Genomic DNA, 25604 nt, shown 5'->3' with positions numbered 1-25604 from the left:
AAGCACTCTTGGTATGTCAGGTGCTTCAAATAAAAGCTAGCATGAAAGGGCACATGAGGGAGAGAGAATCACGCATGTCTATGGACTCTGAATCTCACAGATTCACATCAAAGTTCAACATAGAGGCCATGAAGCAGACACTTCAAACAAAACACTTTGTGCTTGACAGATGTGATCATTGATTTCACCCAGAGGTGTACGGCAACGAAGTATTTACTTAAGTACTCTGGCCTCTACTCTATTGGAGATATTGTACCTTTCAGTCCTCTGCATTCATCTGACAGCTGCACTGACTACTTTGCAAATTGTGTTATTTGATTCTATTCAGAATGCTAAATAAAATGATTGACAGAGTATAAACCAATCCACAGTAAAGTACAATATGTACAGAACCCTGATTCATAGACCAATTCCTCCTGACCCAGTAATGTACGCCCATCACTCTCTGAAAGGGGCCAAGTATATATTTTAACTTCACTGCTGATTGCCTACTTCTTTACTTTTACTCAAGTCAATTTTTTAAATTACAATGTCATGAAAGATGACACACTTCTTCCTCAATTTACAGTAAACTGTGGAATTGCGTACTATACAGCATCAGCAATGGAAAGTAACTATGGTTTTCATTTAAGTAGGGCTACTGTACAATTTTCAGGTATTTCCATGTTAGGCTACTTGAACAGTATGTAAGACACTTTAAGTAGGCACTTCATTAGTAAAATTTTGTAAGCATGACTTTCACTTGTTATAGAGTATTTGTTCAGTGTTGTAATTCTGCTTTTACCTGATTTAAAGATCTTAATACTTCTTCCACGACTAGTCTTAGTTGCCTTACAACGCTGCATTTTGTTGACAGTACAAGTTTGAATGCAGGACTTTTACTTGCAATGGGGTATTTTTACATTTTGCTATTGCAACGTTTTTGCAAACGATGTGAACAAATACCTTGTGTCCTATGGCTAGCAGCGAGTAAAACTACACGTCCCTGAGTCCTTTGCGCCGACGCTGTCTCCTCCTGCAGCGTACGCTCCCAGCCAGAGAACCAGGGAACCGAACGGCCAGCGCAGCACAGCTCCGTGTTTACGTTGAGATGCTCACAACAAAGGACAGAACACCGCGGAGAGGCTGTCATTTAAAAGAAAGCACCGTGATATTTTATCGGTGAGCATTTACAACTCATAACTCCAAGAAGAGGAGAACGATTAACACACATTTTCATCTGCTCCCACATGTTTAAGGTTTACTTAATTTTTTTTGGAAAAGGAAGAACCAGCCAAGAGGGGAGAAATTAGGACGAAATATCCTTTTTAAGCCGGTGGAGCATTAGCTAGCTTGCTAGCCTCAGCAAGTTGGAGGAAAGCCAGACAACAGCTGGTGGAGAAGCTAGCAGCACCGAAGACAACAAAAGGACCCCATCATTATATCGCAGTGAGTACATTACACCTGACTTCTCTTAATAATTATAACAGCAGTTAAACACGAACGTTATAGGCTAACTCAGCGCTAGCCAGTGTTCCTTGTTGTTATCCGTCACCTGCTTTGTCCTGCCAACGGCTCTGACACCATGAACTGCTCGTTTATTAATGCTACTTTAACGTTACCTCATTTAGTAATGTTCATGCACTCAGCAAGGTAAGTCCTCACAAGGCTTTTATTGTGAGCGCTGCAGCTGCATAGTGCTGGTCTTTGTCAGTGTTTTGCACATAGCGTTACTCATGCACCTGTTTTGCCTTTATCTTAGTGGAAATCAGAAGCTTCTAGTGTGTGTGTATGTGTATGTGTGTGTGTGTTTGTGTTTGTGTGTGTGGAGAATTCAGAGATGCAGGTATTAGTTTACATCACTTCCAGTCTGCATGCTGACCTGTCACAGAGAGAGGTGGGGGGGGGGGGGGGGGGGGGGGGGGGGGGGGGGGGAGAAAGGAACATTGCCTGATAAGGAATCAAGCAAATGCACGGACTCATGCCATTACTGAAGCTTGATTGCAAGTTAATGACTTCCCTCCCCTCCCTTCTTTCTCCGTCTCCCGTCTCATTTTGTCTCTCACCCCCTGCCTCCCTTCCTCTTTATTTTTCCTCTTCCACCCTCCACCCTAATTTCTCTGTCTTGTTCACTCTGTACTGGTAAGCGAGGATGTGATAAGTGTATTGCCGATAGGGATGTCAGTGACTTCCCTTCTCTGTGTTGGTAATGTCACAGTAAAGACAGACGGGCATCCCACTCATAGACCGTTCTATGGTCCCACTCCGTCTGTTCCACCAGGACGCTCCAGGCCTCATTTCCATTGTCTGTTTGTCAATGTGATGGTTAACTGGGACTTGCAGTGGATTTTACTCTTTCAATTACCTTTAACCATTACCAAACCCAACCAGATGCATTTGTATTAGTATAAGGATTAGAAACACAGCTGGTTGATGAGACATAGACAATGCAACAACGTTTCAAAGTTTTTTGGTGTATATTCTGAAAGTTAAACACAGGAGAAAATGAATCCACAAAGTTTGGATAAAGGAACTTGTTAGTGTTTGTTTGAAAAGGTTATAGTGCAACAAAAATACAGCAGAACCAATGTATTTATAATACTCTGTGGCAACTCTATTTCTGTTTAAGTTTATTTTAAGTAAATTTCTGTTTACTTACTATTGTATCAGGCTACACTTTATTTTTATGATCCATGGCAAATCTATAACCATAAACTGAATCTGGGGTAGAGAGCTATAGAAGAGTCAAGTTGTGTGACAGTGATACCTGCTAAAACAGTGTTGTCCTGGTATACAAAAGGCTGAAGAATCTTTATTATATTTTTGTGCAGACTATTTCAAGTCTGTGTTCTCACAGTACTATAAATAGTCATAACTTCTTGTGTGAAGTGCTTGGGACACACGGCTTGCATTGGGTATGTTGCCGGCAGGCCTGGGTGTGTGTGCGTTTGTGTGTTCTCCGGCAAGGTTTAGAGTCTCAGTTTCAGGGTGGAAACCGGAGCCGACTGTGTCAGACGGGAGCACAGAGAGAGCTCTGATGTCTTAATGGAGGCTCGGCGCTGTCCATACCCTTAGTAACCTGGTCAGTGGGGACACAGAGAAGCCTCCTAGTCTCGGTTTATGCTGAATGCTCTATCACTGCTCTCCAGGAATAAAAAAACAACAACCTCAGAACCCAAAATGTCTTGAAAACATTTTTTAAATGTGGTTTTGTATGCTCAGCAAGTTGTGTGATCCAATAGGACCACAAAACACATTTCATATACTAAAACAGAATTACAAAAGTGCTTCCTATCAGTCCAATAAGTATGGATTATAATATATATATAAAAAAAAGATGTTAACTTTTGCATTTACATACATTTTCAGGAAGGAAAAATGCTAAATCTATGCTGCAGTAGTTGCAAATTGCAGCACAGGATTTTGTTGTCAAATATAGCTTTTATAAATCATCAATTCATGATGTCCTTCTGAATCCTATAAAAGATCAAAAGATAATGACAAATGACAGTGGCCGCACACACACAACAGAACACCCTCTCCACCTCATCCCACGCTTTATTGCCCCTAATATACATAGCTCTCAAGTAATGAGGGTAGGAATTAATTACACGCAACAAATTAGTAATTTATGAGAAAAAATTAATAGTAATTATATCAAACTTTTAACCTTGATATTGTACTTGGTATGTGCTGTAGACTGATCTAAGTGTGAACTGTGTTGATACCTTTATTGCATGCTGTAACAATCATGCAAGTGGTGGTTAACACCTTGGTGTTGTTGAGTATGTTGGAGATTCAATCCAACGTGTCAAGTGTGTGTGTGTGTGTGTGTGTGTGTGTGTGTGTGTGTGTGTGTGAGCGTTTGCGTGCGTGCGCACCTTTTTAAACCTTTATGATATGATGAAAACATTTTTCATGAGAGAATACTTTTATTTTGTCATTTTTTGCATTTTATCTTTTGCATGCAAATGTCTAAAATGTGTAGTTTTCTCAGGGTAGGCCTCTTAGCTCAGTGGGGATCTGCGGGTGTAATCTTCGGCACAGCTGAGGAGCAGAGTCCCTCCCGCTGTGTGTGAAGAGCTTGGCATTCTCTTCCCGGATGGCTTACTCTTTGCTGGGCTGGTAAACAGGCTGAAGTTTGTAGAGGGAGATTACGTCTGACATGGAAAGTGGGTCAGACAGTGGGCATGTTTTTATGGCCTTGTCTCTGCAAGGTAGGGACGGAAAGAGTTAAGGGGCATTAAACAACCACTCATTTTCCATCGTGTGGCGTGAGGCTGCCTGTGTTCGGTGCAGTTCTTGTATACTCTTCCTCCTCAGAATCATTATCAATCAGTTTGTCGCGTACATGCGTGTGTGTGCGTCTGTGTGCTGAGAATCTGACTGATCTCACCAGGGACATGTTTCCATCTCTCTCCCTTTTCCTCTTTTCTCCATGTGTTCATAAGATGGAAGATGCCTTTGGGATCAGAGCATGTTTGTTTCTCAAATTATGGCATTTCTAACTAGCTCAATTATTGCTATTTGAAAATGCATTAAAAAGCTTGGACACTTGAAAGCTTTTTTGACCCAAATCGCACTGGTCCAGGCTGTTGGTGTCCACCTGTGTCTTTGCATTGATTTTACGTGCAATCACGCTGCCTAAAAATCATCTTGTGTTCTTTTGGAGGAACACACTATATCTTAATTTCTCATTGTTAGGAAGGAGGGTCTGGCTAGTCCACACAGCATTCTGGGATGGGAGAGAAACAGGCTCTTGTTTATTGGCATTTCTTTAATCGCTATCGTCGTGGGCGAGACTAAGCGCTGCACAGAGCCCCGGTGCCGCTGCAAAACAGCCTCGGGAAGGAACTTGTTTTGGTCGAACGTCTACGTTCAAAAGTTGTTTTAGTCGTGCAACAGAAAACCCAGATTGAACAGATAGTCTAGCTAGCTCTCTGGATTTACCCTGCAGAGATCTGAGGAGCAGTTAACAATAGTTAACGTAAAGCCACCAGAGTTTAGAATTCCAACACAAAGAAAGCGGAAGGTAACAGACATCCAGCTGGAAAGAGTGACATCCGGCGGAATTTCATCAAAACCTCCCCGATCAAACAATACCTGCATCGATCCTTTTTGTACCCAGATGAATGGTTAAGAGACAGAAAATTGTTCTTGGTTGATGGGATGCAACAAAAACGGCGTTATCATTACGTTTTGTGTGCTGCAGAAAATACATCAGTAAGAAAAACAGTTTCCTACTGTTATTTTCTGGTAAAAATACAATCCCTCCCGTAGTTCTTCAAACATCCATGTTATCGTTTGAATTATTTAAACTCAATACAGTACAAATTGATTATTGTAAAGCTTATAATTTGTATAAACTTGGTCTGCTCAGAGTAATAATATGTAATGCAATGATAATGAAAAAGAAAAAAAGAACAAAGGAAATGGGCAGAGACGTACACTGCACAATAGCTGAAAGCCAATTGCACAATGTAATGTCTCTTAAAGTGCTCATATTATGATTTTTGGCTTCTCACCTTTAAGTTATTTTTCTATATATCTTTTATGTGCAAGTAATAGGTTTACAAAGTGAAAAAGCCCAAAGTCCACCCGAAGGGGCTTACCATCTCCAACAGAAAACACTGTTCACAAACTGCTCCAAACAGCTCTGTTGTAGTCCAGCCTTCTGTGACAAACGTGCATCCCTTTGTAACACACGTTATAATGTTTCCCTAGCTGCTAGCGTGGCACGCCCTTATACTCTGATTCTGACTGGCTAGTAATCCTTACCTAGCTACTGTGCATGTGCGTCTCCCAACAAAGATGGAACAGAAGTGTGATGTCTCACTCTGAAGCTAAAACAGAGAGCTCAACACACAGGGTGAAAAGGGGAGCTAAGGCACCCAGATAGCTCAGTTGGTAGAGCGGGTGCCCATATATAGAGGTTTACACCTCGACGCAGCCGGCCCGTGTTCGAATCCAGCCTGCGGCCCTTTGCTGCATGTCCCTCCCCCTCACTGTCCCCTTTTAAATCTTCAACTGTCCTGTCAATTAAATGCCTAAAATGCCCAAAAAATAATCTTTAAAAAAAAGAAAAGAAAAGGGGAGCTGCAACCACGTGCAGTACAACAAATATATGGTGTTTTTTTTAAATTAAACCATGTAAACCTATTCTGATAGAACCTCTAAATACAATTATGAACCTGACAATTAGCATAATATGAGCACTTTATTGCCTTGCTTCTGAGGAGACTGTTAATCATTTATTTAAGGAGCAATTTTAATAGTTTACTTATGCACAGGAGTGAGTATGGTCACCCATTTTGTGACTAGTTTGCTGCCTCTCTTATTTATCTTTTACACTTATCAAGTTTGAATTTGTCTCTTTCCTCCCATTTGCTTCTCAGTCACTGACAGTAACACCAATGCTTCTCCCCTGCTGCTAATACCTGAGTCAGAAAAGTAAGGGAGGGGAAGAACTGAAACATAGTAAGGCTGTTCAGCTGCTTTCAAAACAAGCTGTTGGGGAGTGCACATTCCTATTTGGCTTTGACTTTATTACTTAAACGGTAAGTTGGCTGAATTCATGAATAGAACCCTTACTTGTAAATGTTGATGTAGTTTTTTTGGGGGGGAGTCTCTTAATGTCTGGGATGTGCTGACACAAGAAGAGCTGAAACGTTAGCGGGAAACTAATAACATTGCAATGTTTTATTTTACATTTTTGCAATAAACATGGAGAAATGGAACAAATGAAATAATGTCCCCATGTATGTACACGTGTAAATACACGGGGACATTATATACAGCTCTTTACCTCTGTAGCTCGACTGAGAAAGCATGAAAGAAAACAAAAACAAAATAATACTTGGGAATATAAGCCCTTTCATCAACAAATCTTATTTTTGTTCCTGTTTTTAATTACTGATTGTTAGAGCTGAAATGATTAGTTGATGAGTTGATAGTCAGAAAAGTAATCTGCAACTATTTTGATAATCAATTAATCGATTTAGATCTTAAAAAAAAAAATCCTTTATTTCAAATGCCATCAGTATCCTCAGTCAAATAAACTGACAAACAAAATGAGCTGCTATTTTAATTAATTTAAGCATATTTAATCTTTTTTATACTTTGCTTACTATTTCTGAAATGTTGTCCGTATGTGCGTCTGTCTTGGAGGTCTGGTGAGCCAAAAAAAGCAGCCCTGGTGGACAATAAAAATGTATTCTATTCTGTTCTATTTTTAACAATTTACACAATTTACTGACATTTTATTGACAAGACGAATTGTTGAATTCACTCCTACTCTTATGTCAGATGCAAATCCTAGAGGAAGTGTCCATCTTGTCAACTTTCTCAAATATGTTTTTCTATGCATACTAAATTAATCAGTCCTTTGTGAAAACACTTGTGATTGTTTTTTCCAAAACCAGATTAACAAGACTGCATGGAAAAAAAACTTTGCTAGTTTCATTTTATATTGTGCAATACAATGATTTATATTGTATACCATTGTGGGCCAGCCTACAGTACTTTGCCTTACTATATTGCATCCTTTACAGTTTGATTATTGCACATTGTGGATACTGAATAGATAAATTGTGGAGCTGTAACACCGCAACCGGACCACTTCTAAAATTTGGGCAAATACACCTAAAAAATTCACCCTAATTCCTGTTTTACCACCCAACTAGATTTATATCAAAGCGGGACCTCCTGACAATATTTTGTTCTACCAAAGTGGTTGGTAGGGCGCAGAAATATCCAAGATGTAGACAAAAGTCATGAAGTGGGAGACGCTGGTCATTTCCTACTTTCAATGATAGTTGTTCTAGTTGGACTTAACTCTCTGTTGTGAGTGTGTTCAACACCTCTGCCCAGACTCAAACCACAGCCTGTTTCACCTTAATTTCCCTTTGATATCAGCAGAATTCTTCACTTTTACAAGCAAGAAGTGAAAGCCTTTTTGAGGTTATACTTTGAGGTTAAACTGTACATGAAATGTGAAAGTAAGGAAGTGTTTTGAGTGTGTGTATAATTGTCAAGATACCATCTCTATGGTTTCCTTGCTGTTAAGTTCACACAGGCGACTGCAACCGAAACTGCTGATACATTTTGGCACCTTCTCTTTTCCACACACACACACACACACACACACACACACACACACACACACACACACACACACACACACACACTTGCCAACACATATTCATATGTACACACAGACCTGTAATTATCAAATCCCCTCTGATCATGCATGATTGCCATTTCCTGTTTCACTTTTCAACCATCCTGTCTCAAACGATCTTGTGTGTACATCCTCACGTACACAAATGTTTGAGTGTGTAACTTGTTGTGTTTTTCCAGGGGAGCACTGCCGTTTCTGCGACTGCAGTGAAAGACTGGGCAGTAGTTGCTGAAAATCGTTTAAATAATTAAAGTCTGAGAGTCCTTGTGCTCAACACAGCAACAGCAGACAGTTGTTGAGATGGGAAACACGAGCAGAACTGGTAATTCTGAAATGTAATTGATTACATAACATGTGAAACAGTTGTTTAGACAGTCCCATTTATTTCCAGAAATCTTAAATTTTATTTTGAAAAGTCCAGGAGATAGAGGCAGAAGTATGAAGTGGAAGCAATGCCAAAACCCAGACTAACCCCACTGAAGCCTCATTGCTAGCAGCTTTTATTTTAACATAGTTTTACAGATTTACAGAAAACACAGCCACACGCATGCCATCATTCACTTGTCAAATAGACATAAACTGGCAAAAGGCTAAAGTGACAGAAAGCAGAACAGCTCAGAGAGAGAATATCTGCTGTGAAGAAACAAAGCTCTGTTCTGCTGTACCATGCTTCTAAGAAGGTCACATTGTATGCTTTGTACGATCAGGAAATGGCACTTGGCTGTAGAAGCACTAAGGTTTTTGTGAGAGTATGTATAATTGCTTGTCCATATGACCATACACCCACATGTGTTTAGCTATCCAGTTGGTGTACAGTACGTCCTTGTGTGCATGACTCCATGCAATTCACTTTTGTGATTGCACAATTTCAGTTTTTTATTGTAAGTTGGGCACAGGCATCTAAATGCGTATATATCTACATCTCTATGTGGATGTATCTTGTTGCACATCCGTCAACAGAGCTGTTTGTTTTCTGTGTTCATAAGCCAGTCTGTGTTCTTCCCACTGAATCATTGATGAGATTGTAATTTGAACGCTGGCCCTTCAATTTCTTTCCCTACATTCTGTCTTCAGTTAGGCTCCTCCCAGCGTCGCTTACAGGAAAAACCAGTAGCCTGCTCTGATAAAGCACAGACAGCAGCTCTGCAATGCAAACTTAAAGTGCTCATATTAAGCAATTTTTCAGGTTCATAATTGTATTTAGAGGTTGTACCAGAACAGGTTTACATGGTTTAGTGTTAAAAAAACATCATATTTTTGTTGCACTGCACATTTTGGCAGCTCCCCTTTTCACCCTGTGTGTTGAGCTCTCTGTTTTAGCTACAGAGTGAGGCATCACACTTCTGTTCCATCTTTGTTGGGAGTCGCACATGCGCAGTAGCTAGGTAAGGATTACTAGCCAGTCAAAATCAGAGTATGAGGGCGTGCCATGCTAGCAGCTAGGCGAGCATTATAATGTGTTGCAAAGTGTCGCACGTTCATCACAGAAGTAAAAGGCTGGACTACAAGCTGTTTGGAGCATCTTGTGAACAGTGTTTTCTGTTGGAGATGGTAAGTCCCTTTGGGGTGGACTTTGGGCTTTTTCACTTTGTAAACCTATTACTTGCACATAAAAGATATATAACAAAATAAATGAAAGGTAAAAAGCATAATATAAGCACTTTAAGAAAGATGGTTTAATGAAGAAGGTACATACTGACAGAAAGAGAAATGGCTACATTTTCACTTTAGACCAAATTAGCAATTGCTTAACCAGAAAAATATGTGTTGTTAGTTTTATCCCTAAAAACTGGATTTCACACACAGTTATTAATGTCCCACTGGTTCAACAGATTCAAAAGTTTGAAGCAGCAAGGATTGCACTATGGGGAAACTGATAAAACTAATTAGGGAGAGAAATATAAAACACAGGACACAGTCATAGTCAAAGTCAAAATAAATAAATAAAAACAATAGAACCGATTGCTTGACTTAAAGAATCTCAGTCTACTGAGGGGAGGATTTTAACATTTTCGTTTCCGTCATGTTGGTGTTGCACTACATTAGAGGCCTTATGTGAAATTCATGTCTTTTACTCACAAAATTAGGTTTCAGACACTTTTTTTTTTTTCATTAAAGCAGCCTAAGTCAGATTTTGGGAAGTCGGTTTCACATGCATATTTCAAAAGATATTCACAGAAAATAAATTCCAAACAGGAACCAGTGCCACTGTTTTTAATTCTCTTCCTAAGCTGTTTTTAATAGACAGTAAAGCGAACAGTGGAAAGAAGGAAACGGTGGCATGATTTGACCCATTGTTGTGAGTCAGATTCACCTCTCTTCACAGTGAATGAGTACCCGGACATGTATTCTAGTCCTTTAAGCCTCCAAATAGGCGGAACCTAGACTCAAGTCCAGCACCTCTGGCTCAAACTGAGGACCCTGTTTTGGTGGGACTGGTCCTGCGTCCTGGATTCTTGGAGATGCCAGTCTGTAAAGCCAAGATCAGACTACTTGCAACGGGTCAGTGTGCAGCGTTCTAAAACCTACCATTGCCCGCCAATGTGACAAGACAAGATGGTGTATCATCTCCATAGCAACAACTCCTCCAACTTCCAGGCGTTTTCTAGCTAAATATTTTGTTTGTAAATAAGAATATTGATAACGTGATTTTAAGATACTTTCTATATTTACGTTTCTAATGATGAATCAGTGAAACTCTACGAGATGACTTTGCTATTGGCTGTTGAAACAGGTGACGTCCCTTACGCTCTGAAACCAGCCACCCCCAACGTATGTGTAAGGAATGGTGGCAATAACTGTCACAATAAAAGATAATGGAACAGGGAATAGTAGTTTTTTCTGTTCTAAAACGGTTTTGTCTTGTCACAAATGTTTGGTCTGAACTGGGTTAGGACCCCAAAGCAGAGAGCAGAGTACCAGTCTTCTGTTTTAGGAGTGGATAGTGAAAATGGTGGTGCCATGCACTAGGAAAGATGTGGTCCTTGTGCACTTAGCATACTTTGAAGTTAATAGTGTGTATTTTTCTTAAGGGGAACGTGCCTTGGTTGACGTGTGATGTTCACAGTTGAAATTGGTCAAAGAAGTATGATGTGTGTTGGCTTTTCAGCAGTTTAGAACACGTTTACTGCACATTTCATTTTCATGTGTTGGTTTTGTTAAGTGTGAGGCCCAACAGCTTTTGATGCCATCTTCACTATGTTCACATCTGCTTTCAACAACACAGCTTGGGTTTACATTCCACACCTTGTTTCTAATGTCCACGTCCTTTTCCTGACCCGCTCCGCATATTTCATGCCTTGCTGTTTATAGCTGATGAGTGTGAGTATTGTTGTGGCAACGCTTCCTCAGGTCAAGTGTTTGGCATTGAGCCCAAGTGGATGCCTTGTTACTGACTACTCCTTTTTTCTCCATCATAGTCCCATTTATGGAAGGTCCTCTTTAAAGTAGGTCAGCATGGCTTAATATTGGTCACCTTGTGTCTGTGAAAATTCACTGTGTTGGTGACAGTACATGGGGAAGTGGTTTGCCCTAAATACCAGTTTATACGCTCTCTAGTGTAGGTGTTTAGTTACTCCAGAGAGCCCAGACACCAGAGAGTGTGCCTGTCGGGTAATACATTTCTGTGTAAAGGGTGATAAAACAGACAGATGGGCTAAAGCTTATTCATTTTCATTTGCCACGTTAGAAGGCACGTGTGCTCTATCCTGAGTAAGCAGGTTGTTTATCACACAGTAAGTCTACTGTTTATTCACTTTTGACAGACCCTCTCATGCAGAGCAAATTACACTGCTGCTCAACTTTCGTGATTCAGACAAACAAACAACGGTCCAGGCAGGGCCTTTCTGTGTGGAGTTTGCATGTTTTCCCCGTGTTTGCGCGGGTAAAGACAAAAGGACATGCATGCTAGGTAACTAGGACTACAGTTGAAAATAAGCCGGCTGGCCAACAATGGCACAATAACAGAAATGTTGATTAATGTGCATTGTCATAAATAAATAAATCCTCATGCTGGGAAGATATATCTATATTTGGTGACAGTCAAATCATCCTTTTAATTAATTAGGTGGCCAAAAGGTGCAATAGGGAGAAAATATGATGACTAGACTTATTATCCTTGAATCATTCTTTATGGATTAGTTCACTAGAAACTTTTCTTACTGTAGACAAAGTGTGAGGTGTGAGACAATCGAGTCAACTGACTGAAAAAAAATCAGTTACTATTTTAATAATCGATTAATCTAGGGCTGCAACTAAGTCTTATTTTCATCATCGAGTAATTTGCTTTTTTTTGTTTAAGCTAATAATTGTTTTGTCTTTAAAATGTTACAGTTTGGTGTTATCAGATTAATTTTCGGTCTGAAGACTAATCGTTTGCCTGACTAAATTGTTGCGAATATCTTTAGGGTTAAATCTGTTGATTGGACTAAACAAGACATACATAAAAATATCATAGGCTCTGGGAACTTTTGATGAGCATTTAATGCTATTTGCATTTAGAAGACCAAAAGGATTAATTGAGGATTTTATTTTAGATTACATAGAAATTTGACAGGTTCTTAGGGTAGTTATGTGTTGTGTAGGCCTGACCACAACTGCTCTGCTAATTTTCTGTAGTGTAGTCAAAGGTTTGTCTACCTGTTGTCCGACAAAGGAGTTTGCATTTTCCAGTTTTAGTGTTTTCAGCGGTCATTTCACAGCAGGCTGATTAGGACAAGTTAAATCTGGTCGTGACACTGAACCCAAACCTTTTTGCCTCAAGTGTTCGCTAACCTGGCTCAGCGTGTGTGTATGTGTGTGGGTGTGTGTGTGTGTGTGTCTCTCTCTGTGTGTCTGTTTGTGTTTGTGTGTCCGTCCGTCCACTGTTTTTTCTTCCTTCCTCTCATACAATGTGTCATGGAGCTCATGTGATTATGATTACAGTATGTTTCCATCCATCTTGGTGGAAATATTGGACCACACACACACACGCACATGCAGATGTGCACACATGCGCACACATGCTGGAGAACACCTCCAGGGACCATTGAACATTAAAGGTGTGTGCCTGCCTGTGAGTGCGGAGGGAATTGGGACTTGGTGTGTGCCTCGACACGCTGACTTTAAATCTCTTCTGAGCAGACCGGCTACAGGCGTGTCCATTGCTAGACAGAAATGTTCCTATTTCTTTGCTCCAGTATGTGTTTAGGAAAATATCAAAATGAAAAAAAATAAACCATGAACAATGAACTGACGCACGTGAAGCACTAACATATTTTATTTTTATTGTCTAAGGTACCACTCTGCAGTAACTCATGTCAGGAGTTCGCACTCTGGTTTGTCTTGATAATGCAGTCTTATCGGTCTGTGTACACCCAGCTGAGCTTCAAGATATTCAATTCATGCTAGATTAATTTTTTAGAACGTCACACCAGCAGTGATTTTCTCTATTGGTTGTATAGGTCCTCTGGATGGAAATGCTTTATGTGTACCAGTACACATTGAGGGTTTATTTTGTGATGGTAGTTTGGAGTTATTGTTTAAATAGAAATAGAAATGTGCTACAGCCAGCTTTAGAGAGATGAAAAGATGATGGGCTAGTTACAATTGCATTGCAGCACACATCGAATCAAACTAATTAATGCCTTTACATTCAGTGAAAAATAGGAAAAAAACGTGTTGAAGTCCTCTTTCCAAAATCCAATTAACACCATTGGAAAAAAAAAAAGAAAAAGAAAGTAAGCAGGCTGGAAAATTCCATGTTAACTTTTCAGTCTGCTCATGCTCTTTTTGCCAGTGTATGGCAAGATTAGTAGTGATGTAGAGGTATTGATCACCGTCACACATGCTTACACATGAGTACTGGGAAAAATGCTTCCTGTCTTTCTTTTCATGTTCTGCGATGCCGATGCCATCTGTTCATGTTTATTGATCGGACAAGTTTGAGCAAGAATAAGAGACAGAATGGAAGATAGAGGAAAATGTGGCATCAGGTCGGATGCCCCCCCCCACCAGATCAGTTTCTGAGTCATTGAGCGTCTAATCTTCCCAGTGTGCAAACCCAATCCCTCTCCACTGACCCGACCATGCAACTCTGGATGATCACACTGGAGACCAGACCCAGGGCGTCTGGAAACGTGCTCGCACAAACACAAATGCTCACATATGCACACAGATGCATTTCACTTGCATTACAAAATAAATAGCCACTGATGTACACACACAGCCTCCCACATCTACACGGAAATGACTAAACCATTTAATTTGTATGGTTAACACATGCTTTGACTTGTTAATGAGTGTTGTTAAGATTGAATAGTTTTTTAGACAAGAACCACTTACAGTACAAGGATGAGGTTTATGGTCAAACTGAACAGTCTTCCCTTTTTCTACAACTATAAAACCTGCATGATGTGCTGCATAATGCTCCAGTTTATTCACTATTTGGAAAAGCAATGAAAGGCATTACAAGAAACTGAAGGAAGCCTTTCATCTCATGCACTTTCCTTCTTTAAAAGCCAATAAATAAATGACTGATGTCCAGATCCACATGGATTTTATTAATTTGTTTTAAATTATATTCTTATCTGCCGTGGGGTACAGTGTCTTGCTTTATAGCACTTTGACTTTATACTATTTTTGTACCACACTTTCAGAACTGTTCATATGAAATGATTTACCCAAATATGTTGCTGACAAGCTAACAAGATTAAGATCACTCACCTGGACAAAAGTAACACCATATCAGCTGTACTTAGTTAGCAATTAGTCCTATCCACTCATAATTTTATAATTTTGACTTGAGGAACGAGTGGTCTGTCTGTGAGCTGACTGGCGGACTGACTGAAGACTCTCCAACCAAGTAGCGTGTATTTATCACAGGAAGTTGAGGTTTCTGATTTGAGGCATTGGCACAGCTCTGCCTCCCTTGGCATGGAGTTCCTCTTAGAGGCAAACTGTTGTTTCTTCTTTGCTCAGTATGAGGATTAGAGAAATGTAGGCTTATTCTAGATGTTGTAGAAGGCGGATCTCAAACTGAGGTTGTTTAGTAGTAGGCCAAGGGCCTTTTATATGATGAATTAAGAACCAGCTTGCAGAGGGCTGTCCCCAGGTCAAAAAAGGTTTCTCTTTAAAATACTTTAATATTGTCATGTTGCATTATATTTTTACTTATTATTAGGTCACATGTCTTACTTTGTTAAAGTAATGCCACTAGTTGGAATGCTGTTATAAAAAGCTATTTTGATGTTATATTGAGAGGAAGTATAATCAAAGGAGAAGCGAATACCTATGCTATCCTATTCACATGAGAGAAATGTGTGTGTGAGACCTGTTTTATAGATGTTTTTTTTTTAACTTTTAAAAAAAAACTTTATTTCAAGATTAACTGAGTAATGAATAGTTCTATAGATACTTGAGGAAATGCACATAGCAATGCATCATATGATGCCTGTAATGCATAGTTTCATTTTAGTTGAACTTAAATTTATATTTGCGTTTCAGTGGATTGAATATTGTTGTAACGGAAATGTGCTGTTGTACTTTTATGTATTTTGCCGTTATGCATCCCAAGAGACCTTTTCACTGCTGCTCAATTGCAGCTAGACTGTGGCAGCAATCTCCTCTTTTCCTCGAAGCCATGCGTTTAAGGACATGGATATGCTTTTTCTCCTCCACTGAGCTAAACAACTTCAACTTTGCTTTCCAAACAGGACAAGGATTAAGTTGGGTGGAGTTCTTCCTAAAGTGGGAATTTGACAAAGGAAGCTTTTGATAGATCAGCTGAGCATGCCATGTCTTGTTTACTCTGTAGTTCACATGTAACCTCTTTACCATCTACCCAACCATCTACTTTTCTTTAGTTGGTATCTTGCTAGGGTTTAACATGAATGCTGGTTCCTGTTTACATTTACGGCTTTTCTCATTGCAAATTATATTAAAATGTGTGTCCTGTCTTGATGCTGGTTATAAATCACTGTTGAATATTACTTGTGCAAGTACAATTTAATTTAAGGGATTTACAAAAACATTATACACATCTGTAGACAATATACATCTGTACTGGCAAAAGAATCTAAAAAAATAAAACAGAACAATGATATTCATACTACAGTGTTGCAATATAGAGCTATTGGTTTTGGTTACACATAACACCAAGATGTTTATGCCCCCCATCTATTTTTGGTAAAGGAAGGATGACATTTGTCATGAGGGATGCAAAGATGAAAAGACTGAAGAGGAGGGATAGGTAGATGAGAGACTGTGTCCATGTCTGTTTTTGGAAAATAGTTTATGTAAGCTCTTAAAGAAGACATGCGACTCTGCTGCTCAGCATGGAACCGCTGGGGAGCTCTTTGCCGCTCATAGGGAACATGAAAAGTGAGAAACGCCTAAAAGCCTCAGAGTGCTTGAGGATGTGGTGAGAGCCAGTAATACTGGAACGATAAAGGTATCGGATGACCTTCTTGATGAAGGGCTTTGATAAAGATCACAGCAGCCACAAGTAGGAAGATGAGCAACATTTTTTCCTACCTTAGGTTTCTCATTTTGCATCTCCATACCCACGCTAACAAAACTACCATCCACTTTCTGCCTACATTTTATTGATAGCGTAGCAGATAGAATTTCAGTTGCTCTTGGAGGTAACTAAACGCATTCTGGAGGCATTTGGTCAATTTTCAGGAAAATAAATATGAGAAAACCCAAGCAAAATGCATGTTTTTTTCAGCAAGCAATTTGTTAAAAATGTGACTCTAACAGGTGTGCTTCATATTAAACTCCATATGTCATCCTCTTAGAGTCTATGCCAGGCATCTGTTATTATTTATTAATCTGATGACCCACTTCACCAGATGGATATCATTACCACTTTCCTGTAATGAAGATGTCACACTGTGTTGGAGGTTAGGGTTTCTTTTCCTACCCTGACCTGTCCTGGTCCCTGATGTTGGCATTCTTATTTCACAGAGTTTGTCCTTGTGTGCTACAGTTTTTATATAGGTTATAAAAAACCTATATCTTTTTATGTAGGTCTGGGAACTGTTGTCACATAAGACAGTAGAGTAGCTAGTGGCTAGTAGCTAATAGTTGACGTGGATTAGTTACCACCATACTGTAGTTCCCCCTTTGAGTTTCTCTTTGTTACCCTGTTAAGAGTTTCTTCTGACCCATTTGTGGTTTCTGACTTACCAGCCAACACTGCCTCTGGTTAAATTGTTCCTGAGAGTGTAATCCTTTGACTTACCACTTACTTGCATCAAGCATTACACACCTTTCAACTGAACATGAATGCATTGTGCAGGGCTCAAATCCTGCAGAGATCTCTGTTAACTTTGGGTGTGACCTGGTCAATTTATAGGTCTGTGTCCCATGCCTGTGTTATGTGTTGCCCTTTGGCAAATGTGTATACTAAATGGGACAGTTTGACATGTTGCACTGCGTCTCATCTGGCAATGGCTTCATGAGAAAAAAAGTTCAGCTGTTGCCCTGCCTCCGTGTTACATGAAGACATATTTATGTGTTGACCACCTGTGTGCATGTACATTTGTTTGTCATGTGTTGTGCTCTGTTGGCAGCCAGTGGGAGTGGCAGGTGTCATCCGGGCCTCCTTGCAGTTAAGTTTTACGAGGGCTTTTGTAAGTGTGAGGTTGCTGTTCCTGCTGTCAGCAGCACGCTGTTACAATCCCTGACCTCGGCCTCCAAAGTCATTCTCACTGAGCTCTAGATCCACTGTTGTAGGACTGTGTGTCTCGGTAGCTAAGCAGCAGCTGGCATGCAGCCACACAGTCATGCAGAGTTGCAGAGGCCAGGAGCTTAGTCAGACACACACACACTTAAAAAATTATGTACACGCCCTTATATATAACGTGTGTACTAGCAATGCCAATTTTAAACAAATTCCTCCGCCAGGTTAATAATCAATTTGACGATTAGATTTTTTTCAGCATTAAGTAAGTGGAGAAATCAAAGGTTAAATTAAAGAAATAAAGCTATCATTCAAAATTGTTTTTGCTCACGGCAATGTTGATTGGTGTAGCTTTGAATATAAAACACATCCTCATTAGTTCATGGGAAATCTCAGTCTCTGATGTTAAAGGCTAATGTTCACCATACTTTTGGCTGCTCTGCATATACAATCCTCTACCGAATAATGGTCTAGTATGAACTTTATTTCCAGGGAGACTTGGCTGGTTGAGTTCATGTATTTGAGCCATACAAGAAGGAAGACAGTTTGTGATTGACAAATTAAGGGGACTTAGGCTCTGGAGAGGCTGCTGCTGTTGCGTTCTTGATAACAGTAGAGACAAACACATAATTGAGCACTCTGGACTTTGATGTGTTCAATAACGGGAGGACCTACTGCACTCAGACCTTTTTTTTCTTTTGGTCTTTAGTTTCTGGATCCATAGGTTGAAATCAATTCCTGGCAAGTCAGCCAACAGCTCCCTCGGCATTACTGAATGTGTGCACATCTGATTGTACACAGATGATTTTACATGCACACAGTTTAGAGCATAGTGTTTTAGTATTCACTGACAATGCTGCATGTGTGCGTGTATGTGTATGTGGGATTAAGCCCTTCTGTCAGGGTAGCAGGTGGGGCTGAGGCAAATGTCCAGTTTTGCAGTTTAAACACACCAGTCTTTCCCCTCCCCCTTCTTCCTGCACACTTTTCCAGGTCCTTCATTTTGCTTTCATTGCCTCCATCCAGGATAAAACATACCTCCTCCACCTCAACCTCAGAAGAAGTTGAAAAAATTAACAACCATTTGTACCACCTGCTTAACTCTGTCAAAAAATGTCAACTTTAATGTGTTGAACTCTGGTGTGATTTGTGTCTATGCCACCATAGTTTCACCTCCACCTTTGTTCTCCCTCTCACTGTGTGTGGAAAAGCTGTTGATCACTTAACATACTGATTCTGGAGTGTAATACACTGAATATAGATCTATAATTAACATATTTGGGAGCAAAATACCGTGATGCGAGTTACAACTCCAAGGTGTTATTTTTTCAAGTGTAAGGCTGTGAAACAGTTGTTATAATTGTTAGAACAATAACACTTTAAAACAGGTATGTTAGAAGACATCTGGTAAAGTTTTGAATTTATCACCGATCACAGGTACCACAATGCATGTTAGATACTGAACAAAGCTTCTGTCTGATACTTGAGGGCCTCTGTATGAACTTCTCCCACTCGGTCTAATGGGACTGTCCAACTTCCGGCTCTTCAGTAAGAGTGTTTGGATTAAAGCCTCCAATGTCTACCAATCATTTCAAGTGTAGGAGAAATATTCTGCCTTATATCAGGACTGCCTGAAAGTGAAGTGATGATGTTATTGTTTCTGTTCTGCTCTTGTTTTGAAAGATAGCGTAGCCCATTTAAGTTTAGATTTATTTTTTTGTCAAGTGGGGGGAAGAGATGGGACATAAGAAAAAGGTAATGTGTTTAACTTAAACCCATGATGTCGTTATCTTGTTGTACCAGGAACTCCATCCTCTCCTTTTTCTTATGCGTTTTTTTTCTCACACATGCTTTCTTTCTCTGCTCCTCGCTGTGATTTCCTGTGTATTTAGAAAGCTGAGTCTGTGTGTTTTTGAGTCATTCTCTAAAGTCAGCATTTACAGACATCCACCTCACTCAGCAAGAACAATAAGCCACATGTGTTCCCGACCTTAGTCATGTCACTGTTGCTTTGATGAAGCTCTTTTTATTTTAAAACTTTGCAATTAGCTCTTTAGATGTGTGTGGGGGTTGTATTTTGCATTTGTAACTATTGAGCAATTTTACCCATTTGATGTGCCTTAAATGCCCCCTACCCTTTAGACAGTTGTCAGTGAGGACCTTCACTTGGACGATATAGTGTGATGGGGGGGGTTCATGATGCCCTAGAAGTCCCATCCCTCCCAATGCTAGCCCCCTGGCCAACCAGTAGTAGTAACTAATACTTCCCACTCAACCAGCCCTATAAATGCAAGGGGTTGGTTGCATTGAAGGGGACCGGTTGTGCGATCCAGAAAGTCTGTCTTGTGTAACTGATCCACGAGTTTAAAGGGTTAAAATTCTATGAGACAGGATTTTACATCTCTGTAAAGTTAATCACGGTGACAATCATTTTGTCTTTTGCCATGACAATTGACATGTTCGGTAGAATTATGACGCATGACTGACTATTGGAACAAGGCCTACATCAAAACATGTGTACTGCTAGGACTACAACCTGGATATTTACTATACTCACAGTCATCATGTTTACTGGAACCTTTTCAGGAGGTAAAAATTGCCCAAAAAGCTAGTGGGATTTTTTTTGTCATAATAACTTGTGCAAGCTATTCACATGCATGAAATTAAACATCAACTAATATCTGTAGAAATCTAATTAAGAGACGATGTAGAACCAACTGGTCATTATTATGAATTAAACCCTGACAGGGTGCAACGGAGTTTTGAATCAACAGGATTAATTTGCAAAAATAACTTGCTCGCTCTACTTTATCCCACTTAATATTAAACTTTGACACAAAATAATGATTTTGAAATGGTCCTCCGGAGTCTATGATTAGAACTGCGTCCAATGCTATGGTCTGTTATTCCGAAATAACAGACAGAAGGCCGTTATTGACTGATCAGAATTGATTATTCAACAAAGCTGCGTAATTCTAAATGTTGAAAACACATTGAATTTTAAGATTCAAATCGCATTTGAATAATGCTTCCTCCACTTGAAGCCATCTTGAGTAAACACACACTAATCTTTGTGTTAATCCTTTCTTTGTCACTGTACAGGGCAGGACGAGTGGTGCTGCAAGAGACAGACACATGAAGAATGAGAGGGTGGAGCTGAGGCTCAGCTGACCCTTCCCCTTCCTTCTCCTCCTTTCCCTGTGCTCCATTCGATCAGCACCTCCCCCCTCCCCTCCTTTTCTCTTCCTGTGTCCCTCACCCTCTTGGATCTCACCCATCTTGCCTCCCCTCCTCCTCCAAACCTCAATCAGCCGTGCCCAATGTACTTCCCGGAGCAGGAAAACATCTCCACCACCGCCTCCACCAAAGTGCCAGTGAAGTATGGAGAGCTCATTGTGCTTGGGTAAGCAACAATACATTACAGATACTCATCTTTACATCCTGAACACACCTGTGAATGTGTCCCGATGTCCTATCCTAAATGAGTGTATTTAAAAAACATACAAGTCGTACACAGTAAGAAGTGTAAGGGTCAGAACAGTAGTTACTCTATGTTGTGTAGCTTGAATGTTTCCGGTGTGTATTGGTCAATGACTGGGTTTGACTGTATTGTAGCTGTTTATCTCAGTCCAATCAAGCGTTATTGAAAACAAATTCACCCCCTAGCCACACATTTTTGACCTCATAATCAACCTGTATAAACCAAGAATCACACAATAGAGGAAGTGAAGCAATGTGTCAACATAGACAGGAGGGAAGACTGCTAAGATGGATCATGGACATGGATGTAAACGATCTATGATTTAAAAAATTCAAAAATTGGCTTTCAAATTATTTTTGAGGAATGAAATGGTGGTTTGGCACACACTATGTATTTTGGTAAAAATCATTAAATGCAAACACGATTTGTGCTTGTTTACACACACAGGACCACAAGATGTTAACACATGCAGTGATCCAGGATATAACCTAGAAATGCCTTTCCAGCAAACAACATAAACAATTTTGATATTTAAGTCCAGTTAAACACGGTCATACACTGAGAGTACACACAGATAGGATTAATGAAGGGTTATAATTTAGTATATAATAGATGAGATCAATTATGGCCACGGGCAACAAAATCTTTTCTTTCAGAGATTTGTTTTGACTGAAGTCCACATACTCAGCTGTAGGAAAAAACTTCCACCCAACCCTGCACCATCATAGAAGACACAAACACACAAACACACACACACACACACACACACTTTCTCCAATAACAACTGACAGTGAAGTACTTCCTTTATCTGTCTGTCTCCTGTTTATTCCCCAAAGGGCTATTCCACTCCACTCCTCGTCCCAACCCACTCCACAGAGGAATGCAGATGTCGGAAAGAACTTACGTACACGCACACTTTCTTATGCACGTACAACACTGACACACACACACACACACACACACACACACACACACACACACACACACACACACACACACACACAGTTGGTTTTACAGCTGACTCACAATGTGTTGTTCTGCGGTATTGTCAGGGAGATGACCGTGGAAATTTTCCTTAGTGAAAAAAAGCAGTGTGCAGCAGTAAACACAGTTCCATGCCTTTACAAGGGAGAACTACAGTTTTCCGTTTTGCTCTGCTTTTTCCACTCCTACTTTTTCATTCGAGATCAGGCTAAGCTTTTTAAAAGGTCCCATTTTGCTGGATAACATAAGTTATAACACACTCTGCTGCAAGTCGGCTGATGTAAGTGTAGTGAACACTTTATACGCATTACAGTCCAATTTGGGTGTGGCTTCAGTGGGAGTTGAGCCCCAATGCGGACGTTAGTATCATGCTACATCCAGGGTTGTGTAGCCGTCATTGTGGTCATCATTATCTGATGCTCATGGGGTAAAGCACAAGGTTGACAGTTTGATCCCCGGCTTCTCCTGTCCGCATGTTGAAGTGTTCTTGATCAAGACACTGAACCCCAAGTTGTAGGCAGCTCAGCCACCATCAGCGTATGAATGTGTGTGGAATGGCTGAATAAGAGGCAAGTTGTAAAGTGCTTTGTAAGGTAAAAAAGGCACTGTATATAAAAATGCAGTCCAGTTCATCTTTGTGACACACTGGGGTTGAACAACCTGCTTAAGTTTAATTCTAATTTTGCAAATTATTGGAAACTAAGAAACTGCAACAAAAATGCTTTCTACTTTGTCACATCCTAAATTGACACTTGATTTAGGTTGAACCGCTTTTCTCTTGTAGAGGTATGACTAGTAGGGAGTAGTTAACAAATCATGTCACAGGTTTGAATAATATGTACAATAAGGCCATCTAACTTCACATTAGATTTAGTTTGAGAAATGCCCAAAACCGTGATCATTGAGTCCCCCTTATTATAGAATGATTTCCTTTTCACTTTAGTTTCTGCTATAGGGATATGGACATCAATTGTGAAGTCTAAAACCAGGCTAACCCTGGAATAGCGGATGAGCTATACCAGAGTTTCAGAGGATGAAAAAAAGCAGTTACTAATACTGATTTGGTATTATACTATCTGTTTTCTGTGGGCAGTAAATTTACGTACTTAGTTGGTTATGGTTTACTAGATGAAGGACAATTGCGGTAAATTATTTTCATGAATGTGCTAACTAGAATAAACAGCTCAGCTGTAGTGAACTCCACCCATTTGGATCTCCCAGTAGGCTGAAACAAGGATGAGGATTTAATTGAGACTCCCGTGTGACCAATGAACAGGCTAACAAATGCAAATACTAATGGAGAACCCCCTCGACACATAGCAAAGTGTTATGTCTGACCTCCTCACTAACCCCAGTCCAACATTACCATGTTTGAAGCCCGGTGATGCCAATGGCCTAATCCAGAGGAATGCACAGTGTCTCTGGGGACAATCTGTTTACAGGAGGGCACACTGGACATCTATGTGGCTTTTTAAACAACTGTGACGTCACTGGATACATTGCAGGCCCTTCAAATCCATCTCTGTCCATCTGTGTGTGTGATTCAGTATTAACATAGTTAGTTGTGTGTCCACATCCATGTTGATGCGAAGGCATTTTTTCATGTATGCCATGAAGTGTCCCATGTCCCGTGCTTTTCAACATTGCAGCTGTGTTGCATTGGCAGAATATTGTTCTAAGATGGTATATATGGGGATGGAGAACACTGAAAGAAACATTCTCTCCCTACCATGTATTTAGTTTGGCACTAAGACAAATTTCAACATCTATTTCATTATTTAATATTTGCTTTGTAACTTCTATGTTTTTAAGAGCTGTATGCCCCTGCCTTCAGTCTAATAACCGTTGAAATGTTAACGCATGTAACTCAGCCTTAGAGCGTAATTAAGGACACAACCTGTTGTAATGTTTTTATAGGTTTTCTACATAAGTGGCTTTAGCTTTTTGCTGTACTGTGAGTTTTAGTTTACTAGTGTTTGGAGGGAACACACACACACACACACACACACACACACACACACACACACACACACGTTGCTAATTGTGGATATTAAAGAATACACTACGTGTCTGCACATACAGACTAACTTTTTCCTAACTCTGGTCCTTCCTGCCTTACTCTAGGAACAACGCGCATATGCACACATGTATTAACACGCACTAACTTGAGAATATTTGGATACATGTACACTCACATTTTACTGCTACTCATGGGAACCTGGGTTTGAACTGCCAGCAACACTTTGAGCTTTCTCCAGCAGATTGCCCTGCCCTCTCTCCGGATACGGGATAAACTTCACCATGGTTACGTTTTTGCCATGGTTACTCCTTTCAAACGTTGCTGTGGCTCTGTTCTCTCACCATGGTTACTCATAATCCCTCCCAGCGTTGTTTGATCCCAGTCTGCTCTCTCAGAGAAACATTTCAGTGTAGGCTGGGCATCCTTAGTTACAACCTTTTGGTGTCTTCTTTACTGGACTCAGTACAAAGGGTGGTTAGATTTTTAGGAGTCTGATTGGCCTAAGACACTTTCCAGCTGGAGGTCCTATAGAGCATGGCTAGTTCTGCTGTAGTGAAAGCATTTTTTCTTGTTTTTTCTCATCAATGTTTAAAGAAAACTTGTTCAGGTATTACACGGTCATGCATCTGCAGTCCTGGTTATTACTTTTTTGACATTGTCGCTGTGTTGTGTTTTTGTTAAGTTTTCCACTGGTTTCCTGCATTTGTGGAAATCTTTTGATACATTAAAAGTTGGCTTTGAAAGGTTATGGGTAATGGTACATGCTCTGAAAGTCAAGAGATGTTATTATTTTGTATTTTTTTAAGTTGGCTTGACCTTTTTAAAAGAACAAGACCCCCAAAATGAAGGATATAATAATTCAGGGCTAAGCAAAACATTGTAGGAAGCAATTTAATCTCTGATCATATCTGGTGCTTGAGTTATCACATTGCGTTTATTGCAGTTGAGTATAGTTACTGTGTTTACAGCAAATTCAGAGGAGTCCATAACTCCTGTGGCTTCGTTAATGATCAAGTAGTGAGCGATGTTTATGCATGTGGTAATGTTTATAAAGGTGGTTTGGTTAGCAGGAATATCACGGCATGCTGGTAATGGCTTATCTGAAACGTGTGTCCAATGAAGAACAAAACCTAGTGCAACCCGGGTGTGCATGCTGTTTACAGCAACTAATATGTATGCATTTATACATGGAAACAGTGTTTAAATCACTGGCTGCTATTCAGCAAATGAGCACTTTTTTTCTCCATCCAGTTTTTTTTTTATTTCATTGCTTATTTCCAGAAAACTTGCTTTTGTT

General features: G+C 40.0%; 1 protein-coding gene across 1 annotated transcript in view; it reads left to right on the top strand.

Annotated features, from left to right (window-relative positions):
* The first annotated feature begins 1018 nt into the window (after positions 1 to 1018).
* Positions 1019 to 25604, top strand: part of peli1b (pellino E3 ubiquitin protein ligase 1b) — a 34125-nt gene continuing 9539 nt past the window's right edge. Inside the window, exons 1-2 of the mRNA XM_034897614.1 lie at positions 1019 to 1428; positions 20925 to 21225. Coding sequence (XP_034753505.1) covers positions 21143 to 21225 — 83 coding nt within the window. The 5' untranslated portion in view covers positions 1019 to 1428; positions 20925 to 21142. The remainder of the gene's footprint in view (positions 1429 to 20924; positions 21226 to 25604) is intronic.

This window comes from Etheostoma cragini, chromosome 17 (genome assembly GCF_013103735.1).
Source record: "Etheostoma cragini isolate CJK2018 chromosome 17, CSU_Ecrag_1.0, whole genome shotgun sequence".
Classification (NCBI taxonomy): domain Eukaryota; kingdom Metazoa; phylum Chordata; class Actinopteri; order Perciformes; family Percidae; genus Etheostoma; species Etheostoma cragini.
Note: the sequence above shows the minus strand (reverse complement) of the source record. Positions and strands in the feature narration are given on the sequence as shown.